General features: G+C 43.6%; 1 protein-coding gene across 1 annotated transcript in view; it reads left to right on the forward strand.

Annotated features, from left to right (window-relative positions):
* Positions 1-430: 430 nt before the first annotated feature.
* The window catches only part of PIP4K2A (phosphatidylinositol-5-phosphate 4-kinase type 2 alpha), a 108,715-nt gene continuing 89,669 nt past the window's right edge, over positions 431-19,476 (forward strand). Inside the window, exon 1 of the mRNA XM_035545179.1 lies at positions 431-790. Within this exon, the coding sequence (XP_035401072.1) occupies positions 770-790 (21 nt within the window). The 5' untranslated portion in view covers positions 431-769. The remainder of the gene's footprint in view (positions 791-19,476) is intronic.

Below are 19,476 nucleotides of genomic sequence, written 5' to 3' on the forward strand. Positions count from 1 at the left end.
TGACAGCTCCACTCGCGGGCAGGAGCTAGGTCAGGAGAGGGCTGGCGATGTCGTCCTGTCCAAGGAGGACATCGGTCAGTGTCCCCTTGCCCAAGGTGTCTCCTCAGGTGTGTTTATTTGGAGGGGAGAGGGGGGGAGCGAACATGAGAACCGCGCAGAGCGGCGTGTATTTAGCCGTCTCGGTGCGATCTGGGTTCGCTTCACCACAGGGGGAGCGGTCCCCTGCCCCCTCAGGGCACCGACCAGCCTCTCTCCCCTTCCCCTCAGCCAGCCGCCCGGCCGCCATGACTCCTGCGCGCGCGCCCGCGGGGCATGCGCGCTGCGGCGGCAGGAACCGAAACTCCCGCGCCGGCTTGGAACCGGGGGGGGCGGCGGCGGCGGCAGCTTCCCCCCCCCCTTCCCCCCCCGCTGCGGGGCGGGGGGCGGGCAGAGGGGGCGTGGCCGCGGCGCGCGAGCGGGGCCATTTCGGCGCGCGGCTGCAGGCCGGGATGCGCGCGGCGCCCCGCGGCACCCTGCCCGCCCCGCCGCCCGCCCGGCCGCGGCGCTGAGCATCGCCGCCTCTCCTCCTCCTCGTCCTCCTCCTCCTCCTCCTCCATCCCTCCTTCCCTCCCTCCCTTCCTCCCGCCCCTCCCGCCGGCCGCCGCCGCGCCATGGCGGCCCCAGCACCATCGCCCCCGCCCTGGCGAGTAAAACCAAGACGAAGAAGAAGCACTTCGTGGCGCAGAAAGTGAAGTTGTTCCGGGCCAGCGACCCGCTGCTCAGCGTCCTCATGTGGGGGGTCAACCACTCGGTAAGCGGCGGGAGGAAGAGGAGGAGGAGGAGGAGGGAGGGACGGCCGCCGTGCCCCCCCCGGCCCCGGGTGGGGTCGTGTCCCCCCCCCGCAGCGCTGTGAGGACGTGCCGCGGTGCCCCCTGCTTCCATCCTTGGGGGGGGGGGGAGGCGATAAAAAGCCCCCAAAAGCTCTGCTCTTAAAGCCGAGCTGCTCAAGTTCACGGCTGCCTCCTGTGCGGTTTGCCTCGGGGGTGGTGGTGCTGGTGGTGCTGGTGCTGGGCGTTTAAAACGAGCAGCCTGCCGAGGGGGCTGTCACATGGCCGGGCATTACGGGGCTCAGGGCGCAGCTTTGCATCTTTAAATAGCCGCCGCGGCAGGTTGCGAGCACGGCACCCAAAGATCAGCAAAAAAAAAAAAAAAAATCAGCCGTCGGGGCCGCTGGGCCGAAAACTTCTGCTGCCTCCCTAGCGCGGTGCCGCCGCTTCCAGGTGCTGCTCGCCGCTGGTGGTCAGCGGGCGGCTTTACATCAGGCTGCGAGCCTTGTAGCAGCAAAGCGGTCCGTGGCGTGAGGCCGGTTTTCCCTTTGTTTCCTGCACATCCAAACCTGTGTCGTTTTCTTTGTGTATGGTTTAATAGCTCGGGCACGAAGCTGGGCATCCCACAGGGGTGGTGGGGATGTGCTGGGGACCCCTGGGTGCCAGCAAGGCACGGAAGGCAGGAGGGAAGCGGGGTGAGGCTGAACGGTCCCCTGAGGGTGGCCCTGCGAGCCGGCAGGAGCTGGTGATGAAGGGCTTTGAGCTGTCCCTAGGTCGGCTGTAAGCAGTGACACCCTACATCACGAACCGATAAGGAACTAGACAGCTGTCTGCTCAGCAAAAAGCCCTCTGATTGTGGAAGTGCGCAGCGTGCCGCTTGCCAGAATTGGGCTTACGTGCACGAGTTTCTCTCGCTCCTAGTGGCTATTTTTTTGTACCGCTCCGAGGCAGGCAGTGTCAAGGAAAGCAGGCAAGCTGGTGGTGGTGGGGTGAGGCACTTCTGGGGTCTCCCTGGGCAAGAGCAGAGACCTGGCCGTAGTTGTTGCTACACATGTCTGTTCTGGAAATACCAGTGCTTTCAGAGGCTCTGCCCTCTCCAGTGCCGTGCCTAATAGCAAAGTAAATAGCGACAAACACAATAGTGTACATGACTCCTACCATCATGTGCTACCAGGGAGTGCGTAGCTGTGCCAAGTGGAAGAAGCAATAGAGGCGTACCGCTTCGTGCATGTAAAGCTAAAAACTGCAAATTGGAATCCTTTAGCTGGGGAGGGTGGGCGCAAAGAGCAAGTTCGGGAATACAGTAAACTTGGAGAAGTGCATCCTTGTGTTTGTGAGAAGGCATGGCTGTGGGCTTGAGCATCTGCCGTGTGCTACGGATATTCTGGTTCCTCACCCTGCTGCAAGGCGTAATCATGAATAATACTTTGGGCCCCATGGAAAGAAAATCCCTCTAAATTAGAGTATGAGAAATAATTTGTGTCCAAATCTAAATACCTCTTCTTAGCCAAGAACGTAGCATCGAAGCGTTGCAGGATCCTCTGTTAGATGCTCACCCCGTTGGTTTGTACCGCCTGATGTGGCTTTGTCTGACAAGTGAAAATGAGTCTTTAGTGTGATTGGAGCAGGCTCTGTTATCACAAATAAGAATTTCTTGCAGACAAAATACAGAGTACCTATGTGGGTTCATTAGAAACAGGAATTAAGGATACTTATGTTTCTTAACAAAACAAACAGAAACCCATAATAAAAGGTTAGTCTAGGAAATAAGCGTAATTCATAGTTTATGATGATAGTAATTAAATAAGCTTAGAACATATTACTCATCTGAAAAATCTTACTTAAGACTGCTTCCACTGCTGTGCGTAGCAATTAATGGGACAGTAGCAGTCCCCGTGTCTTATAACAGATTTGGGAGGAAGGACGCATTGAAGTGGTGTGTCTGAGATGCAGTTCCCATGTTTCTGACAGAATGTGGTACACACTGGAAGGAAGCACTTGGTGAAGATAAAATGTGAAAAATGGGCTTTTCTGTAGGCTTTTCAACTTGGAGTGTAGGCCCAGAGTACTGCTATAATGTGACAACTGAGTTTTGAGGGATCCTTGGATTTTAAATTGAATGTGTAAAGGTGAACTGTATAAAGAGAAAGTTACAAGATCTGCTTTCTTAACTCTCCTATCCTAAAAGGAAATACGTCTCTAAAAAGGGAGGTGTAGTGTATCAGCATCACAAAGCAATGGGGCTTATAGCGAGTGTGTGAATTCCTAATCAGGAAAACCTGCAGGGAGGTGCCTGTTACCTAAGGCTCTTAAAACAAGCAAAAACCTCCTCCCTCCTCAAGCTGTTAGAAAATTGTTTTGGCGGCCCAGGTTGTTGTTTAGGTAGAGAGATAGCAAATGCAAAACCCTAATTGGGAACGCAGTCAAATTCAGTGATTTAGAAGGGCACGTGGGGGAAAACGACATGTAAACAGTACCCAAAGATCTTAATAGCAGGGAAATATGCTCGCATTCAGAGCAATAAATTCACTTTTTGGTGTGCGGAAATATGCTGTTGAATGAAACTTTCCACCACCTGAAAAGGAAAGCAACCCTGTCCCAGTCCGTAGGTGCGATTGTGATACTGGCGGCTGTTGTAGCATCAAAGGCTAATTGTTGGTGTGCTCGGATCTTCCGGGCATCTGCATCATTAAGAATTGATCTTATCTTGGTCTTTTACGTTGTGTCAAAGATAATCTGGCTGCGCTACTGAAACAGTTGTTTAAACTCAGCAGTTAATATGACTTAGAGCTACATTTCTAACTAGTATAATTGTAAGAAAATTTCATTTACCAGTGGCGTAGTAAATGACGTTCTCACCTTCATACTGTCACCACTGGCAGACGTCCAGCAACCAGGGGAGGGAGCAGGAAGGTGGCACGTAAGTTTTTGTCCAATGCTTTGGGAAGTCATGCTTCCCTTCTTTCATTCTGTGCCAAAAATGGAAGGCAGGCGTACGTATTCTGCTTTTTCTGCAGGATATTACAGTTGTCCGGGCCCAGTCATGGTGAGTCTGCTCTCTCCTGTGTTGACTGTCTGCTTCTGTCGGAAGCTTGTTAGGAAGGCTGGGAATTTGTAGGGGACTGGGCCTAGGTCCTCCACAATGTATTGCCCACAAATACAGAAGATCACAGAAGTGGATTTTTTTTTGTAACTGATTTTGAGGTAAAGAATGGAATGCTGGAGACCTCGCTTCTGACTGCATTTAATGGTTAACACAGAAGAGAATGAATGCCTAATGAAGTTCTTGAGCATAATGTTGAGTTTATAGAGGGGAAAAAAAAGCCCTCAGCCCCTAGAATCTGTAATCGCCATCTGTTTCGGGATGATTACAAGCTGATCTAAAAATTTACCAGTGCCTGACTTCACAGTGGCATTTGCTGCCTGATAAGCGAGTGAAACAATACGAATGCATGGATCAAATGCCTTTTTTTTCTCCTCCAGTGTATTTACAGAGTACATCAGAAAGCGTGTACTTCCTATGGGTGAAGAATTCAACAGATAATAAACTCCAGAATCGCCTTCGGCTGGTTACATGAGGCATTGCGAAGCCTGATGCTACTGTTGCACTCTCAGCTGTAATCTGGCTTGATCTTTTTAAGAAAAGTGGAACAACAACACAAGGACAGCGTAATAAAAGGGGTGAAAACTATGGAACTCCTGTCTGCCAGTGCAGTGTCTTCACCACTGTAGTTAGACGTGGGGAGAAGAAAGCCAGTGGGACAAGTAAATGCAGCTTTCCCCCTTGTGTATACTGGGATATATTTGATCGCATTAGGAAACCTTCTGTAGTTCTACAGAAATACAGAATAATTAAAGCTCGGTTAAGCCCTCTGGGGTAAAAACTATTGGCTTATGTTTATCATCAGTTTCTTAAAAAAAAAAAAAAAAAAGGCAGCACTTAATACTAGCCGTACATGTTCATAAGTTACAGGACTTGATAACTTCTGGGTCCATATTTTTATGTTCTTTTAAATGATAGTGAGACTAGTTAAACCCCGAGGATATGGAACTATAGTGTTGATTCATGGCATCAGCTGTCAGCACAGCAGACTGGTGGGAAATTGAGAAGGGCAGGGCTGCTCATCAGTTATATTGTCAGCTGTGTTGCTAGTGTTTATGTTAATGCAGAGCATCACTACTGCAAATGTGCTCCAATAGGGCTTTTTCAAAGTAAAATGCAAGTTATTGGTTTTAGAATGAACTCCGGAGTTGTAAGTGTGAGCTTGGAGAAAAACCCTCCTTATTAATTGTTCAATGGCAATGGTGGTAGATTGCATGGGAGAAGGCTCTTTCGAAGAAGCAGGAAGCAACAACGTATTAAAAAGCATTGATTACAGCATAACAGAGAATAAAGCAATTAAAACTATTTTTGAAAGTTATCTGGGCACTCAGCCCAGATGTTTGTATATAGAAGGAAGTAGAACAGGAAAAGCTATTTACTGAAAACTTGGTTCTTTTTTGGGTGTCAAGCTCTGTGTTGCTGCAGAAATTCACTTGATAATGCTTTTGCATCTCAGTGGACACACTCTAGTACAAATAAAAAAATTGCAAATGTTTACTGTGGTTGGAATAAAGGTAGTAAATGTTCTTACATGAAATAAAATTGGGAGCGATATCTCATGTGGGTGTTCTTTGAACTATTGAAAGGAAATGTACAATAGCTTCTGTTAGGGATGAGACAGGAAGAGCTATGAACAAAAATCTCACAGCAGTCGCAAAGCTACTTTCTGTTTCTTCCCCTCTACAAAATACAGTGCTGCAAAGGCTAGGTTATTTTGCCTATAGGGTTTTGAAACTGAATTTCATTAACCACAGCAGGGAGGGTTGGACAACATTCAGCGAAGCGAACAGGCAATGTAAATTTGTTTTTTGGAATCAACTTTGTCATCTTATTTGAGTATCCTGCACCAGATGCCTTAAAAGAAATTCTGTAGTGGATTATTTTAAAACTCCTTGGTCAATAATGCAGACACATTATGCCCGTTGGCTAGAGACTGCTAGTTGTTTTTTTTGAGCCCTATTCTAGAATTACAAGCTTTGTTTAGTATAACTGTCCCACCCCATCGTGCCTCTCATGGTGAATGATCCTGGTCTCTGCTCTTCTGGGAGAGCGCCTCGTGACGTTCTCACTTCCACAGGCTCTCCATGTGTCATGCAGCTTCATCTTACCCTTGGAGTAAGATGGAACTACCTATTATTTATTGATCTTCAGTTTAATCTTGCCTAAGCACTCAATTAGAGTTGTAGGCACGTTGGCTGAAAGGTATCTTGACTTGTTGAAAGGTTAGTCTTTGTTGTTGAATGATGACATTTTAAAGAGTTGAAAGAAGTAAGCATTCATCTTCATTTTCTTCTGAACTCTAGGTGATTGAGTGCTGTTGTGGAAAACAGACTCAGTGCGAATTTACTAATTTATATTTACTCCTAGGTCCTATTTCCATGTTTTTTGGCTTCTTACACTTGATGCTTGCTATTTAGATGTCTTAACAGCTCCTGGCTTCTCTTCCCTTCTCACTGACAGTGGAACACATCTTACCTTGCAAAAGGGCTGCACCAGTCTTAAGAAAATTGCTGCCTCTCTGGGATGGTAATGACAAACCTTGGTAGCTTCCACGGACTGCAGCCAGGTGCTGTGGTGAAACGGGCTGGTTTTGAGTTGTTGGGATGGTAACTTCAGGTATGTGGCTTGCTCTGTGAACATCTGTTTTATGATCTCCCTGTAGAGCCTGGGTTCTACAATAAGTTAATTAGTTTTGTGCTGAGATAGGTTGATAGCGATGTCGTGAAAATTGTTTGAAGTAGCTGAATGCTGCAGTGATGGATTTCACAAACTGAAAAGAAAACATTAGCTTTATCTTCAAAGAGCAGGTCTGAATCACTTGCAGTACAAATACATACGGCCATACACCTTTTAGAGTACTTATTTTTCATCAGACTTGGTGAACTACCACCTCGTGTACTGAGACAAGGTAATTAGACTAATCCAGCTCTTTTGAGTGCATTTTAAGTTCCCAAGGCAACCTTAATATCGTGAATATGGCCGTGAGTATATGCGTGGTCCTTTTAGATTCTAAGAAAAAACAGGAAAAAAAGCAGATTTCTTTCTGAGGCATTATTGGAAAGCCTGTGGAGCTGCTTGGTGAGGCTGGGATTGCAGAACCACCTTGCTGCCACCTGTGCTAACTGGTTTTATACCTCACTTTTCCCAGTGACCCTCTGCAGTTATGTGCTGTACCACCTCTTGCAGGTCTGCTGTTCTGTGTTTGCATCTTATCAGTTGAGTCTTTGCCATTCCAGTCTTTCTGGTTAACAAGCTCAGCCGTATCTGCTTTTCCTGATCAGTAATTACCCAGCCCCAAACTAATAATCCAGTAGAACTAATATGCTCTGAATTTTTGGATGTACCGCAGCTCACTGGTGTTCCTCATCCAGCCACACAGACAGGTGTGCTAGGACAAAAATGGGGAAAAGTAGAGAAGGTGGGGCAGAACAGCTTCTTTGTAGGGAAGTGCCAGTTTATACTAGCATAAAGTTAGTCACACCACAACCTCTGTAACGCTTGAGCCAGCCAAAGTGAGGGCTGCTGGGCTTGTTTCCTCTCTTTTTCTGGTACTAAACTGATCCAGTGGTGACTTCTTTTGGGGAGATGCAAAATTTAGGGGAGGGAAGAGGCTGGCATGATGTGCTACAAGGTACATTTTTATGGCTGCTTAGGACAGTTAGAGGGACTGTGTTAGCTCTGGTTTGTGCTCTTCAGCTGATGAGTGGCTTCCTGTCGGCAGTTTGATTTCACATTTGGAGTTGAACTGTTGCCCCTTGTAAAAATAAAAAATGAGAGCTCTTAGAACAGAGGCCTTTCCAATTATTTTAACCTTTTGAAATAGGCATGTATTTTGTACGAGGCACAGCTGTCTGTTATACCTGCCAGTTTCCTGTCATCTCTCCCACCGTGGCCTTGAGGAAGATGCTAAAACATTTAACCTTTTAGTTTGCATATCCGGGTAGAAGATGGATGTCTTCAGAAGAGTTGCAGTGGCTTCCTATGGGCCGCAACTTTTGAAGTTGCTCTTAAAAGTAAGAGACAACGTTTGGAAGACCACCTAAACAATATTTCTTGAATCCTGCCTTAAAGGTTCTCCTGTAGAATATCAAGCCTGTGGTTATAGCAGTCAGGGACTTTTTCTGGAGGGGAGAGAGGAAAATATCCAACTTGGTTAACGTGAGACCAGTCAGAAGAAAACAGCTTAATAAGAATTTTATTATACAGAGCTGAAACCGAGCAATATCTGATTAGCTTGGTGCCAAGCCTCACTAATTCTGTTACCAAACTAGTAATTATGCTGTGGTGCCCTTCGTCTGCGGGAGGCATGTCCTGGTGCGAGGTAGGCTCAAAGCTGTTCTGCAGAGTTGAGTTCTTGCTTTGATCATGTTGCCCAGCACATCGTAGATCCTTGCTAGATCATTTAGGTACCAAAACATTGTTTAGCTGCTGGCTGTGTTTCTGTTTGTTCTGCATACTGTTTTTCTCTCCCAATGCTGCAAGCTGTCTGTAGTTAGAGGGCATTTATTGGTATTCTGCTGTAGCATGGGCTCATGGGCTGGGTCCTGGATGATGATGATGGAAAACTTCCTAGAGGAGCTGAGTGTTCATTAGGTATGCAATTGTCAGGGCACTTCATAGTGTGCAAATCTGACATAGTACAGTTGCATGTAGCTGAGCAAAAATCAGTAGATTTGCATAACAAAAGCAGGGTTGCTAAATTCTAAGCTTCTTGCTTCAGTCTTCCTAACTTCCTGTATTTTCATCTAAATCTTCAGCCAGTTCTGAAAGACCAAGTTGTAAAATAACAAAAACTGAGAGGGCAATTGGATGAGGAATGGGACTTTTTTTTAAAGACTTTGAAGTTGTGATCCTAATAATTCCTTTTTTGTAAGTGCCTAATGGTGAGCAAGGCTACTTTTTGGCTTCTGTATAGTTTTGAGAACAGCAGAACAGACACTTGCGTTCAGGCTATTGGTTGTAAATTTATGACTCATTAATAAACATCCCCTTTTTCATGAAGTACTGTGTGGTTTTTCTTCTGCAAATGATAAAAAAAAAATCACTCTGATCCTGTTGAGGTAAATTCCTTCTCTGGAGTTTCTGCTTGTCATGTGCTGTTCTGTTTCTAGGGGTTTTCTGTGCCTTTCCCAATTGTGAAAGAAAATCGTGTCATCTATTCCAGACTTGCTTAAGAAGCCTATGTAAAGATGTACAACTTCAGTTTTTAAGATGGTATGCAAATCAGTTCTCGATGTGTAAGATGTATAGACTGTCTGGTACAAGAAGTGACAGCATTTAAAAGCTTGCACTTGAAATTAAATTTTTACGGTAAGGCTTCTGAGAGGAAGTACTTATTAAACCTATTCTCAGTTGGCTATTCAAAAGACTTGGTCGTGTTTCTGGGAAAGATAGCAGCCAAAAACACGCTGACTTCACTGGAAAAGCCCATACCCGGCCTCCTCCTCCTCAGCCACCACAGACTTCCCATGGAGGCCGAAGAGATGACTCACGGGGCCGAGGGGCAGCAGCTGGTGGCTCCTGTGGATGGGGGCTTGCTGCTCCTGATGCTTGCTGCTTTTTACCCCTCTCATGACAGTAAGGCTGGGGGAGAGCTGGAGAGATTCTCTGGCCTAGCTGTGCTTTCTGGGCCTAAGCAGAATGATCAAATCGGTGAGTTTTTGGTCTGACTCATGCTGCACTTGCAGTCTGTGGTAAGCAAGCCAGCCTGCTGCTCTTGCACAGTGGGCAGGACCAAATTAACAAAACAAAACAAAACAAAAAACACTTTCTGGATATTACCACTTGTCTTTAATAAACTGGGGGGGAAAAATAATTTACAGGAACAAAATCTTGGTATGTTAACACACACACGCGCACACAAAGCCTCGTGACCCCTGTTCTCAGAAGCCTTTGCCCATTCCTATAGGTGCCTGAGTTCCTGATGTAGCAGTTTCCCCAGCTGTTATTTTGGTCTTCAGCTGATTCAACAATGCTGCTTTCTCTTTCCTACCTACAGCTGCAGGCAGTTGTAGCTGGTTATTTCATTGGAATGAGCTATGCCCTCAGGCTGTGTTGGCTTGGGGATGTTGATAGGGTTCAGATGTCTCTCGGCTAGCGGAGTCCTGCACTCTTCCCTCTTCAGTGCTCCACTGCTGCATGTCAAAGCAAAACAGTATCAGAATCTTGAATCTTGGAGTGCTCCACGCCTTTTTTCCTGGTGGGAATAGGAAGGATTTTTTTCCTTTTTTGCCCCCCAGGTACAGCAGTCACCTGTGTTTAATAGATATGGTAGATTTGCAGATCAAATTATTTGAAAAAAATTAACTTGGGAGATTAATTCGTTTCTGACATGGCAAGCACAAAAATACCAACATAGGCTATTTAAAGGAAGGATATAGATTTGGTTGCATATTTTCAAGATGAAAGTTGTATAACTACTCACCTGGACAAGTTTTTTTCACTGCAACACCTTTCCTGCTTTTCTTTACCTGTTGCTGAAAACCAATTCAAATGCTGATGCTAGTTGGTCACTTGGAAGAAATTTAATACTACACCTTCGGGTAGGTGGAACAAGTAACAGGACTGAGTTAGTAAAGCATTAAGCTACACGTTCTCCATTATTTACCATTACCTTCCTAGCTGACAAGTTTGTCTGAGCTCAGAATTGGCTTGTCAGATTCCTGCCAGCTGTTTGGTCTTCTCTTCTATTTGATAGACTAAAGAATTGAACCCTGACTTAATTTTTTTATGTCCATTTCTCAAAGTATGTTGAAGTCTTGGCAGCTTCATTCTCCAAATACTTTGAAGAAAGCTTTAAGAGTTTTGCATGTGCTATTGTAAAGATCCCTCAAGAACCTTGCCATCCCAAGAACAGCACTGGTAATCAGGCAAAGTGTGTAAGGAAATAATACCAAGGATCTAATCCTAACAAGTAAAGAGGGAAAACATTCTGTTAGAAATGGAAGTCTTGTTTGACTCGTATGAAAAAAGTCATCTAAACTGTTAAAGTGAGCTGGGCCTGTAAACAGAAATTAGGGAAAGGGGAAAAACCTTACTGTAGCTCTGCAATTTACTTGTCCAAAAACATATTTCTGGACTTCTAAACAGTCTGTTCAGGTATTCCATAAATAACAATGTGAACTTTGAAGGCTAGGTAGAGATTCTACAGAAGATGGACTCTATGATCAAGATATCTGCCACAGCTGCCTTCTCCCACAGCTTTCTATTCTGCATTTTATTTGTGTTGGGATTGACACACTCATTAGAGGCTGATTAGTCCATAATACCCACATCCCAAGCATGCAAGTCTCCTGACACAAACTTCCTCCGCTATTTCTCTGCTAACTCATGTATTTATGAAATGCTGATGAAAACTTTCCCATTTTTATAATCCCATTTCGCTGAACAGAAAAACAAAGTTTGCCTCAGAATGAAGCTTGATATTGTATCTCACTTTCCAGGAACCGCAGCGAATATCCAGAGCTTTGTGCTGTGCTTCTGGTGCACCCCATTTTTCTTACCAGGCTCAAATGTGGGCTGATGGCATTTGCCCAGGTAGTCATTTTTTTCCCTCTCCTTGTGTGCTTGATGTGCCAAATGTTTTATTTAAAGTTCTACAGGCTGTAACCGTATAGGTTAGTTATATATAGGCTGTAACCTTATATACTTATTTGATGAAAATGGTCTCTTGCTTGCTGAAATGCGTTCAGGAAAGCTAAACCTGCCCTAGAGCTGTTGATGCAGTTGTGCCATACAGTCTGCTGGTAAGATTTGTGCCAAACTTCTCGATCAGGCTTCTGTAAGAGACGTGAATGTTTTTAAAACTACTGCCAGTATTGGACAAGTTTTCAGACATACACAGCAGCCTAGAGCTGGTTTGGGAGCTGTGTCACTGCAGTGGCTCTTCGCAACTGAGGCTTCAGAGATTTATTTATTTTTTTACAGCAACCCTCACAAACCAGGAACAGAAATGCTCGGCTTTTAGACTCCTTAAGCATAAAATAAACAATGTGCTATGAGTCACAGCACTGCCACTGCATAACTGAGGGCAGCTTGCAATTTTCTGTTTCTTCTTTTTTAGAAACGGACTAGTCAAAAGGTTGGTATTGTTGAATTTTGCTATGACTTCCAGGACAGAACAGCTGATTTTCTGCCTGATTAACCTACCACTTTGTGAAGTGTTTCCTGAAGCCTTGATCCAGTCCATTTACATATATTTGCCCCTCTCTGAGCAGGCAGCTCTGCAGCTGTGCTGGAAAGGAAAGGTGTGTTAGATGACACTGTGCTAGATAAGCAACCAAACCCAGTGGAGATCTCCCCACCTAGGCAGGTCACGCTGGCTCGGGTTCAGGGCAGTGAAATCCACTCTGAAGTGTACGAGGTGATTAATTAGATGCTTTAGGTAGATGTCTTGAGTTTTTGGATTAAAGATTGCATCAAAGCTGAGTTAAGCTAACAATACAAATTCTCCACAGCATCGTTAATCATCTTTAACTATCCAGGCTATGATTGCAGAATAGTTGCATTGCTTTATTGGAAATATAAAATACTTCCTGTGTGAATATAAACAATTTACATAACAGTGACATTTTCCTTGTCATTTAACTCCAGCACTGTGAAACTGAAGGCATTTAATTAATCTTGTTAAGTTTGCATGGTGATTTACTAATGAACTGCTTCAATTATTTATTTTTTTTTTCCTCCAAGGAGTGCTTAAGTTCAGGAAGCACAAAATAACTAACCTGAAGCCAGTAAAGCTGCAGTGCAATCACTTTGCTCCAAGAGACTTCCAGCTGCTTAAAGCTGGCACTGCATCTCCCCTGTCCTTGTTGGGAAGGGGGCATAACCTAGGGTGGAGGAGCTGCATTTGGGGCCTTGTGTTTTGGGACAGTCGTGCTTCTCCAATTTCTGGCTGAGATGTGCATTAAAGGCATGGTTTTGTAGTCCTGGTGAGACAAAGTGAGAGGAAAGGGGTAGTACCAGCTAAAACCTAGCGCTGTCGCCTCAGCGGTGCCCCACGGAAAATAACTTTGTGTGGGGGGAGCAGGGAGGACAAGGATGTGATGTGAGTTGCTTTAATCTAAAATAACTACCAAAATTACTTAATTCTCCTTGTGGCCTTTGTAAGCGCTGGTGGTAGCAATTAGTGGGTGGGAGAACATGCTGAGAGTTGGGCTGTGTTACTCCTTTCTGCAGAAGGTTTTTTTCTTCGCTGCAAATGCCAACCAAACTAAAGTGTTGAGGAAATGGAGGTGCAGTCTCTTATTTTTAAATTGGAGTACAGACAGTCCAAATCCATAGTAACTTTTTTTGGATCTTGGAAACACGTCTGCTTGTACCAGTGAGAGACACCAATACCAAGCCTAAGGCTATTGTTGAACCTAGAAATTAATGTGTTAGACTTCGTCCATTTTAGAATTTGGCATTTAATGCTGTGGGCTTTTTTTTTGCAGCAAGTAGTTCAGAAACCTTTGCCTGCTCACCAGCATCCTTGTCCAGAAATCGGAAAATGCTTCTATTTTTTCAGTTAGTCCTCTGATCTGAGACACCTTCCTGACATTATGTAAGGAGGTCTTCAGTACAGAAAAGAAATCACATACTTCCTCCATGCTTATAGGATCTCTTGCCTTCTAGTTTTGAATGTGCATTGCTTCCATTTCTGTGCCTGTCCCCCTTTCTGTCTGTGACTGTCTTAGTAAATCCCTCCTGTGAGGACAGTTTATGCTTACGCCGAGGAGCAATTTGCCAGGTCAACAAATAACTTGCATCTACGTGTGCTGTGAGAATCTGAGTGCATATAGGGGTCTTGGAGTGGGTAACTTTAACTTGTGGTTCAGCTGTGATATGTTGCTTCACTCTTACCTCCTACCAGCAGCGTGAGTTGTTGCTCTTAGCCCTATTTTTTTTCACCCTTAACTTACTGTAAGCTTGGCTGTTCAAATGATTCAACAGGAAAAAACCTTTTGGGAAGGAGGAGTTACTTTTAGGAAAACAAGTGATTATTTCCGGTGGGGTCTGGCAAGTAGCAGTGCCCAAGGCAGGGGCAGGATTGCCCCATGGGCTGCAAGGAGTGGCTGCAGTCTGGTCTGTCTCCCTCACAAGGGGAGCAGGTGCTTGGCTCAGGGTCGTGTGTCCCTTCAGCCTTGTTCTTTGAGATTTTAACCTCACTCATATTGTACTTGAAAAATCTCATAGCGGTATTATAGTTGTCTCAAGCAAGCGTGTGTAATATTTACATGGGCAAAAAATGTAAGAGGACTTTGCTTGAAATGACATTTTTCTGTGAAGTTGCCACGCATTACCATGTGCTTTATGAGAGGTAACTAGCTTACTGAAAACTTTATCTATTGCTGTCCAACACAACAAAGATGTATTTTTGAGACTCTCTTAAGTCTCTTCTCTCTGCCACTCCAACAAAAGACATGCTTCAAATTCAAGAGACTTCTCTCCCGAGAGAGCTGTTTGTAGCTAGCCTTTTCTTAGGCAGTCTTTGTACTAAACCACATCCAGTCAGTACAAGTCACATCCGATCAGCAGCACTACCTGTGGAATAAGGTAAAGGGATGAATGATTCTGGTCAAGCCCTTCCCAGCTGCATCTGGTTTTAATAACAGGAGGCCCAGTGCCTCCTGCTTAGTTTATGCTGGCTCTAGTATTTGTCTGATCATCCAGTAAATCAATTCAGCTTGCTAAAAGACCAGAAACTAATCTGGCAAAAAGTCTGGGTTTGGCTTTTTTTTTTTTTTTTTTCCTTCTTGCTTTTCCTGGGATCACAGATTGGACCAGCTTGCCTTCTTATAAAATGGTGTTAGTGGAGAGGGGGCAGGGGGAGGAAGGCTGCTCCCACTTGCCAAGTGGCAAGCTGTGTGATTCAGCTCAGCCATGAAGCAAAAGGCTGCAAAACCACAGCCTAAGCTGATCTAACTGCTGGCTGCTGCTCAGGTCAGTCTCCACTAACTGAGCTCAACAAAAGGCACGTCAAATGCCAGGGAGTAGGAGTGCTGGATCCAGTGCTCGCGCTGGCATAGACGGCCGTGGAGCTGCAGCCAGAGCAGTGGATGAACAAAATGAACTCTGTAGTACTGTGTTGTATGGTAAAGTCTTCTGAGTTTGTCGTTCTTCTGATGATGAATTGGTCTGACAATGAGCATTTTCAATTTCTTACTCTCTTAGGCTTCCATACGTCAGGTCTGATACTTGGCAATACTTAAGGTGTTAGTGTGCTTTCAACACCAGATTTCAGGCTGTGCATGAGTTATGATGCATCCGCCTTGTGCAAGTGTTCTAGCTCTTCCTTTTTTAGTGACAGCAAGCCCTACTTTGGGCCTGAGGAATCTTCTGAGCTGAAGTAACTCTGAATAAGTCTTGTGCATTGAATACTTCTAAAGTATTCAGAACCAGGATGCTGATTTTTGTTTGTTGTTTGTTGTTGTTGTTTTGTTTGTTTGTTTCTGCTAATTTTCTACTGTTCTTATAAGAGCTATATGAGTCATGGCTGTCTACCTTTAGAATATTTTGTATCCTGGATATTCTCTGATATCTTAAATCAGTAATACTGTTGTTTGAAGGTATCCAGAAAGAATTGTGACTGCATGCATATGCAGATATTCTTAGGAGGTGTAATACTCCCCAGTATTCTTGGGACATGGACAAGCTACCTTAGCTCATTTTGATGATGTATTGTAAAGACTTTGTTATTGTGATTTCTTTCCACGCTTCCTCCCCTTTTCAGCATTTTCTGCACAATGCTATTGTAAGAGCTATCTGTTGCTGCATGCCCTGACCGTGCTTAGCAGTGAAATTGAGTGAGGCTTTTGACATGAATTTTGATGCTTGGCTCTAGCATACTTGTAGAAAACACTGCCCAATGCTTGAACTATAGTTTTGTCTCCATAGATCATGTTTCGTACATGGATTCAAATCTTGGTGCTAGCTATGGTTTGTTTATGTAAGCTGTCACTGGTTCCTTGCTTTCCTATGGCTGAAGAAACTTGGAAGTGTAATGGTCAGTAGCTGCTTTATGAAATGAACCAAACATATCTGAAATATAGGTGAACCAAGTATGTCTGGCTGTGTCTGTAAAGTGGAAATGAAATATTGTTAGCTACTTTTTATGTGTACAACAACAAAACTGTAAATACCTTACCAAAAGTGGAGAATGGCATATTCAAATACATCCCTGTAATTTCAGCAGACTTAAAATGTAATCAGCTGTCTTGGCAGATGGCCAAGGACACAGAAGGCTCCTGGAAAATTTCCAGGTGCTAATAGTGTATTTTGATTAAATTTAACTATGGACATTGAATCTCGGTCTTCATATTTCTGTATGTGTTAAAATGAATGTTCTAAATATTATTTCATTTAAAAATCTGTTTTAATACTCAAATGATCAGGTATCCGGTATCCTCATGACGCAGTTCTTCCCTATGTCAAGCACAATAAGGGCTGAAACATCAGTGTTATGTATGTAGTCCACTGCGTTACATTTCCTAGGGTTCCATACACACACACAAAAAAATGCCTAGGCATTTCAAAAGCCTTAAAATATTTGTCAGCAGCCTCAGATCCTCCCAAGAAACATTGCTGCATTTGTTATGAAGTCTGTTTTATTGCTGGTGTAATGAACTATTTAAACAAAAAAATCCACCGTAGCAGAATTGTGGTGTAGTGGATGGGGCCTTTGACAAGGCTTCAGGCTTTTAGGTTGGCCACAGGCCTGCTGGATCAGTTATCTGCCTGTCCATTCTTCTATTGGTGAAATGGTTGCAAATCACAGAATCATTTAGGTTGGAAAAGACCTCCAAGATCATCAAGTGCAACCATTAACCTAGCACTGCCAAGTCTACCACAAATACATGACCCTAAGCACCACATCTAAACATCTGAGTACCTTCAGGGATGGTGACTCAACCACTGGACAGCGTGCTCCTATGCTGCACAACCCCGTCAGTGGATAAATCTTTCCTAATATCCAAATTAAACCTCTCATTGAGGCCATTTCCTTTTGTATCTATTCGTGCTTGGGAGAAGAGACTGACTCCCACCCTGCTGCAACCTCCTTTGTGGTAACTGTAAAGTACAAGGAGGTCTCCCCTGAGCCTCCTCTTCCCCAGACTAAACAACCCCAGTTCCCTCAGCCGCTCCTCTCAGGACTTGTGTTCCAGGCCCTTCACCAGCTTCGTAGCCCTTCTCTGGACATGTTTCAGGGCCTCAGTGACTTTCATGTAGGGAGGGGCCCAAAGCTGAACACAGCACTCGAGGTGCGGCCTCACCAGAGCAGAGTACAGGGGAACGATCACCTCCCTGGTCCAAAGAAATGGAATGATAGGACAAACCTTCATGCTTCGGGATGTGTCAGTGTAGGGAAGAACATATTAAAGCGAGGTGACAGAATGAGGTGGTTCTTTTCATTTAATTTAGAAAAATTTGAAAATTTCTCAAATTTCATACCCTGAAGAATAAATATGTAAGATTTGCTAGGCTGATATCAAAGATAAAGGTAGCTATACAAGTGGATTCCTGTTAAAACACTTACAAATCTATGTATCTTTGGTGCTGTAACTAGCTTGGGAGAAGGAGGGAAGTAGATTACTGTAGTGTTTGCAGGAGTGCCGGTGTGATCATGGGAGCAGGTGACTGGATGTGGGATTAGTTCAGCTCTTCTCTGTAGAAGTGTATTAGGAGTTGCTTGCATTAAGGGATTGTCAGGTCAAGAAGTCAGTCTAATTGAATTCAGGAGCAAGAAAAGTGAAATAACGCTTTCCCCGGAAAATATTCTGGACAACTGATGCAAACTGTAACTGTGTGTTTACCAAGCGAATGGGTGTGCATCAGTAAACTTCTTGTAAAGACAAGTGTTTGAGAAGCCTTCAGATAAGGTGTCTTCAAAAGAAATAAAGGTTGCCTAACTGAACGAGTTGAGAAGTTATTTAGGTTCTTAATCCTCACTAAGTAGTTTTTTCTTCCCAGTTACTAGTATATAATTGCATTGTCACTGCAGTTATGTCACTGTATTATATAGAGACGTTTCTAACATCATTGAACTGCCCTTGTCATTCCATCAGTCTTAAATTCTGCAATAAAATTTGCAGTGTCTTAGTGCACCATTAGATATGCTATGATATCTTATTGTAGAGGTCTGATCTTTAAATCATGACTTCTTTTATTCATTAAAAAGGTCTGATTCATTATTGCATTTTTCTTTTGATCCTTGTGCTGGTTAGTAAAATTAATTTTCAAGTTGGATTGCAATAATGTTGTAGTTGAACAGGCAGGTGTGTGTGTAGCCAGGCTTCTCAGCTCATGCTAAGCTTCACCATGTATCTGATAAGACTGCAGCAATATTTAGCACATCTTTAAACAAGACTCCTGTGTCTTTGCTCAGCATTTTTGATGTTGAAGAGATGAATCAAGGCTGTATAATGACGGGAGGCTATTGTGTGCGAAACAACATCCTGGCTGTTAAAGAAATGGGAATGTATATTGTGCAGAGGGGTTAGAAAAATTATCTGGAGGCTAAAGCTAAGGGAGGTAAAACTAGGGAGCTTCATTCTATCCATCACTGAAAAACATACTGCTAAGTGACTATGTTATGCTGATGTGCTGGGCATGATATATATGTTTATTTCAGTATGTTTTAAAGACTAAAGAAATATTGAGTACTTGGAAGCCAAGCATGCGTTTTGTTTGTATATTAAATGTGCCAATTATTAAAAATCTTATTTTAAACACTTTTTTTTGGGAGAGAAGACTGAAAAATCATGTTTGTTTTGAGTATTTGCAAATCTTTTGTGCACTGTGGGTAAAGCAGTGCCCTGCCTTTAAACTCTGAATCTCTAAGACACTGTTCTGAAATGTGCTATCCTTATAGTAAGTATTCTAGAAACTGATGAGAAAATTAATTCTATAGCTATTGCAAGTATATAACTTACTCCGTGACATTACATATTTATATCTGTTTTGTTTAAGAACTGATGCACAGTCTTTAACTATTACTCAGTGCACGTTTTTTGGTTTGAATGTAACTTTATAGTTTTTCTTCCTCCTGTAGGAGCCTCTATACAAAAGGTGACAATAAGTTGTTGCTACAAGGTGGTTGCATGATATATATGAAGAAATACCTGATACAGGGTGGGAAGAACAATTGTTCCTGCACGTAGCTGCTGTGTAGTTTTTAGAGGGGAATTTCTCCTACATGTCAATGCAGGACCCATCTCCTTAAAGCTATTTTGATGTGTTGGAAGAACCCAGCAGGTCATAGAGTGGATAGCACAAAGCACTTCTGTGCCAAGCTGGTGTTGTGAAGGAGCAGCAAGTGTGTATTTAGGGTCATCTGGTGCTTTATAACCCAGTACAGCTTCTTAATGTATATCTGATAGTTAGGATGGTATTTTTTCTGGTTTTGAAATTGTGGATTTAACTAATGTTTCTCAGGAGTTAAAATACATGTTTTATTTTTGATAAAGTTTTTATTGTGATAAAGTGCACCACCTATATCCACTACATTTAGTTCCTGTCATGCACATCCAGTCATTCAGTGCAAGTATCTGACCAAACCAAAAAAGTTAAATAACTTGCATATCCTCA

Source organism: Cygnus atratus, chromosome 2 (genome assembly GCF_013377495.2).
Source record: "Cygnus atratus isolate AKBS03 ecotype Queensland, Australia chromosome 2, CAtr_DNAZoo_HiC_assembly, whole genome shotgun sequence".
Taxonomy (NCBI): domain Eukaryota; kingdom Metazoa; phylum Chordata; class Aves; order Anseriformes; family Anatidae; genus Cygnus; species Cygnus atratus.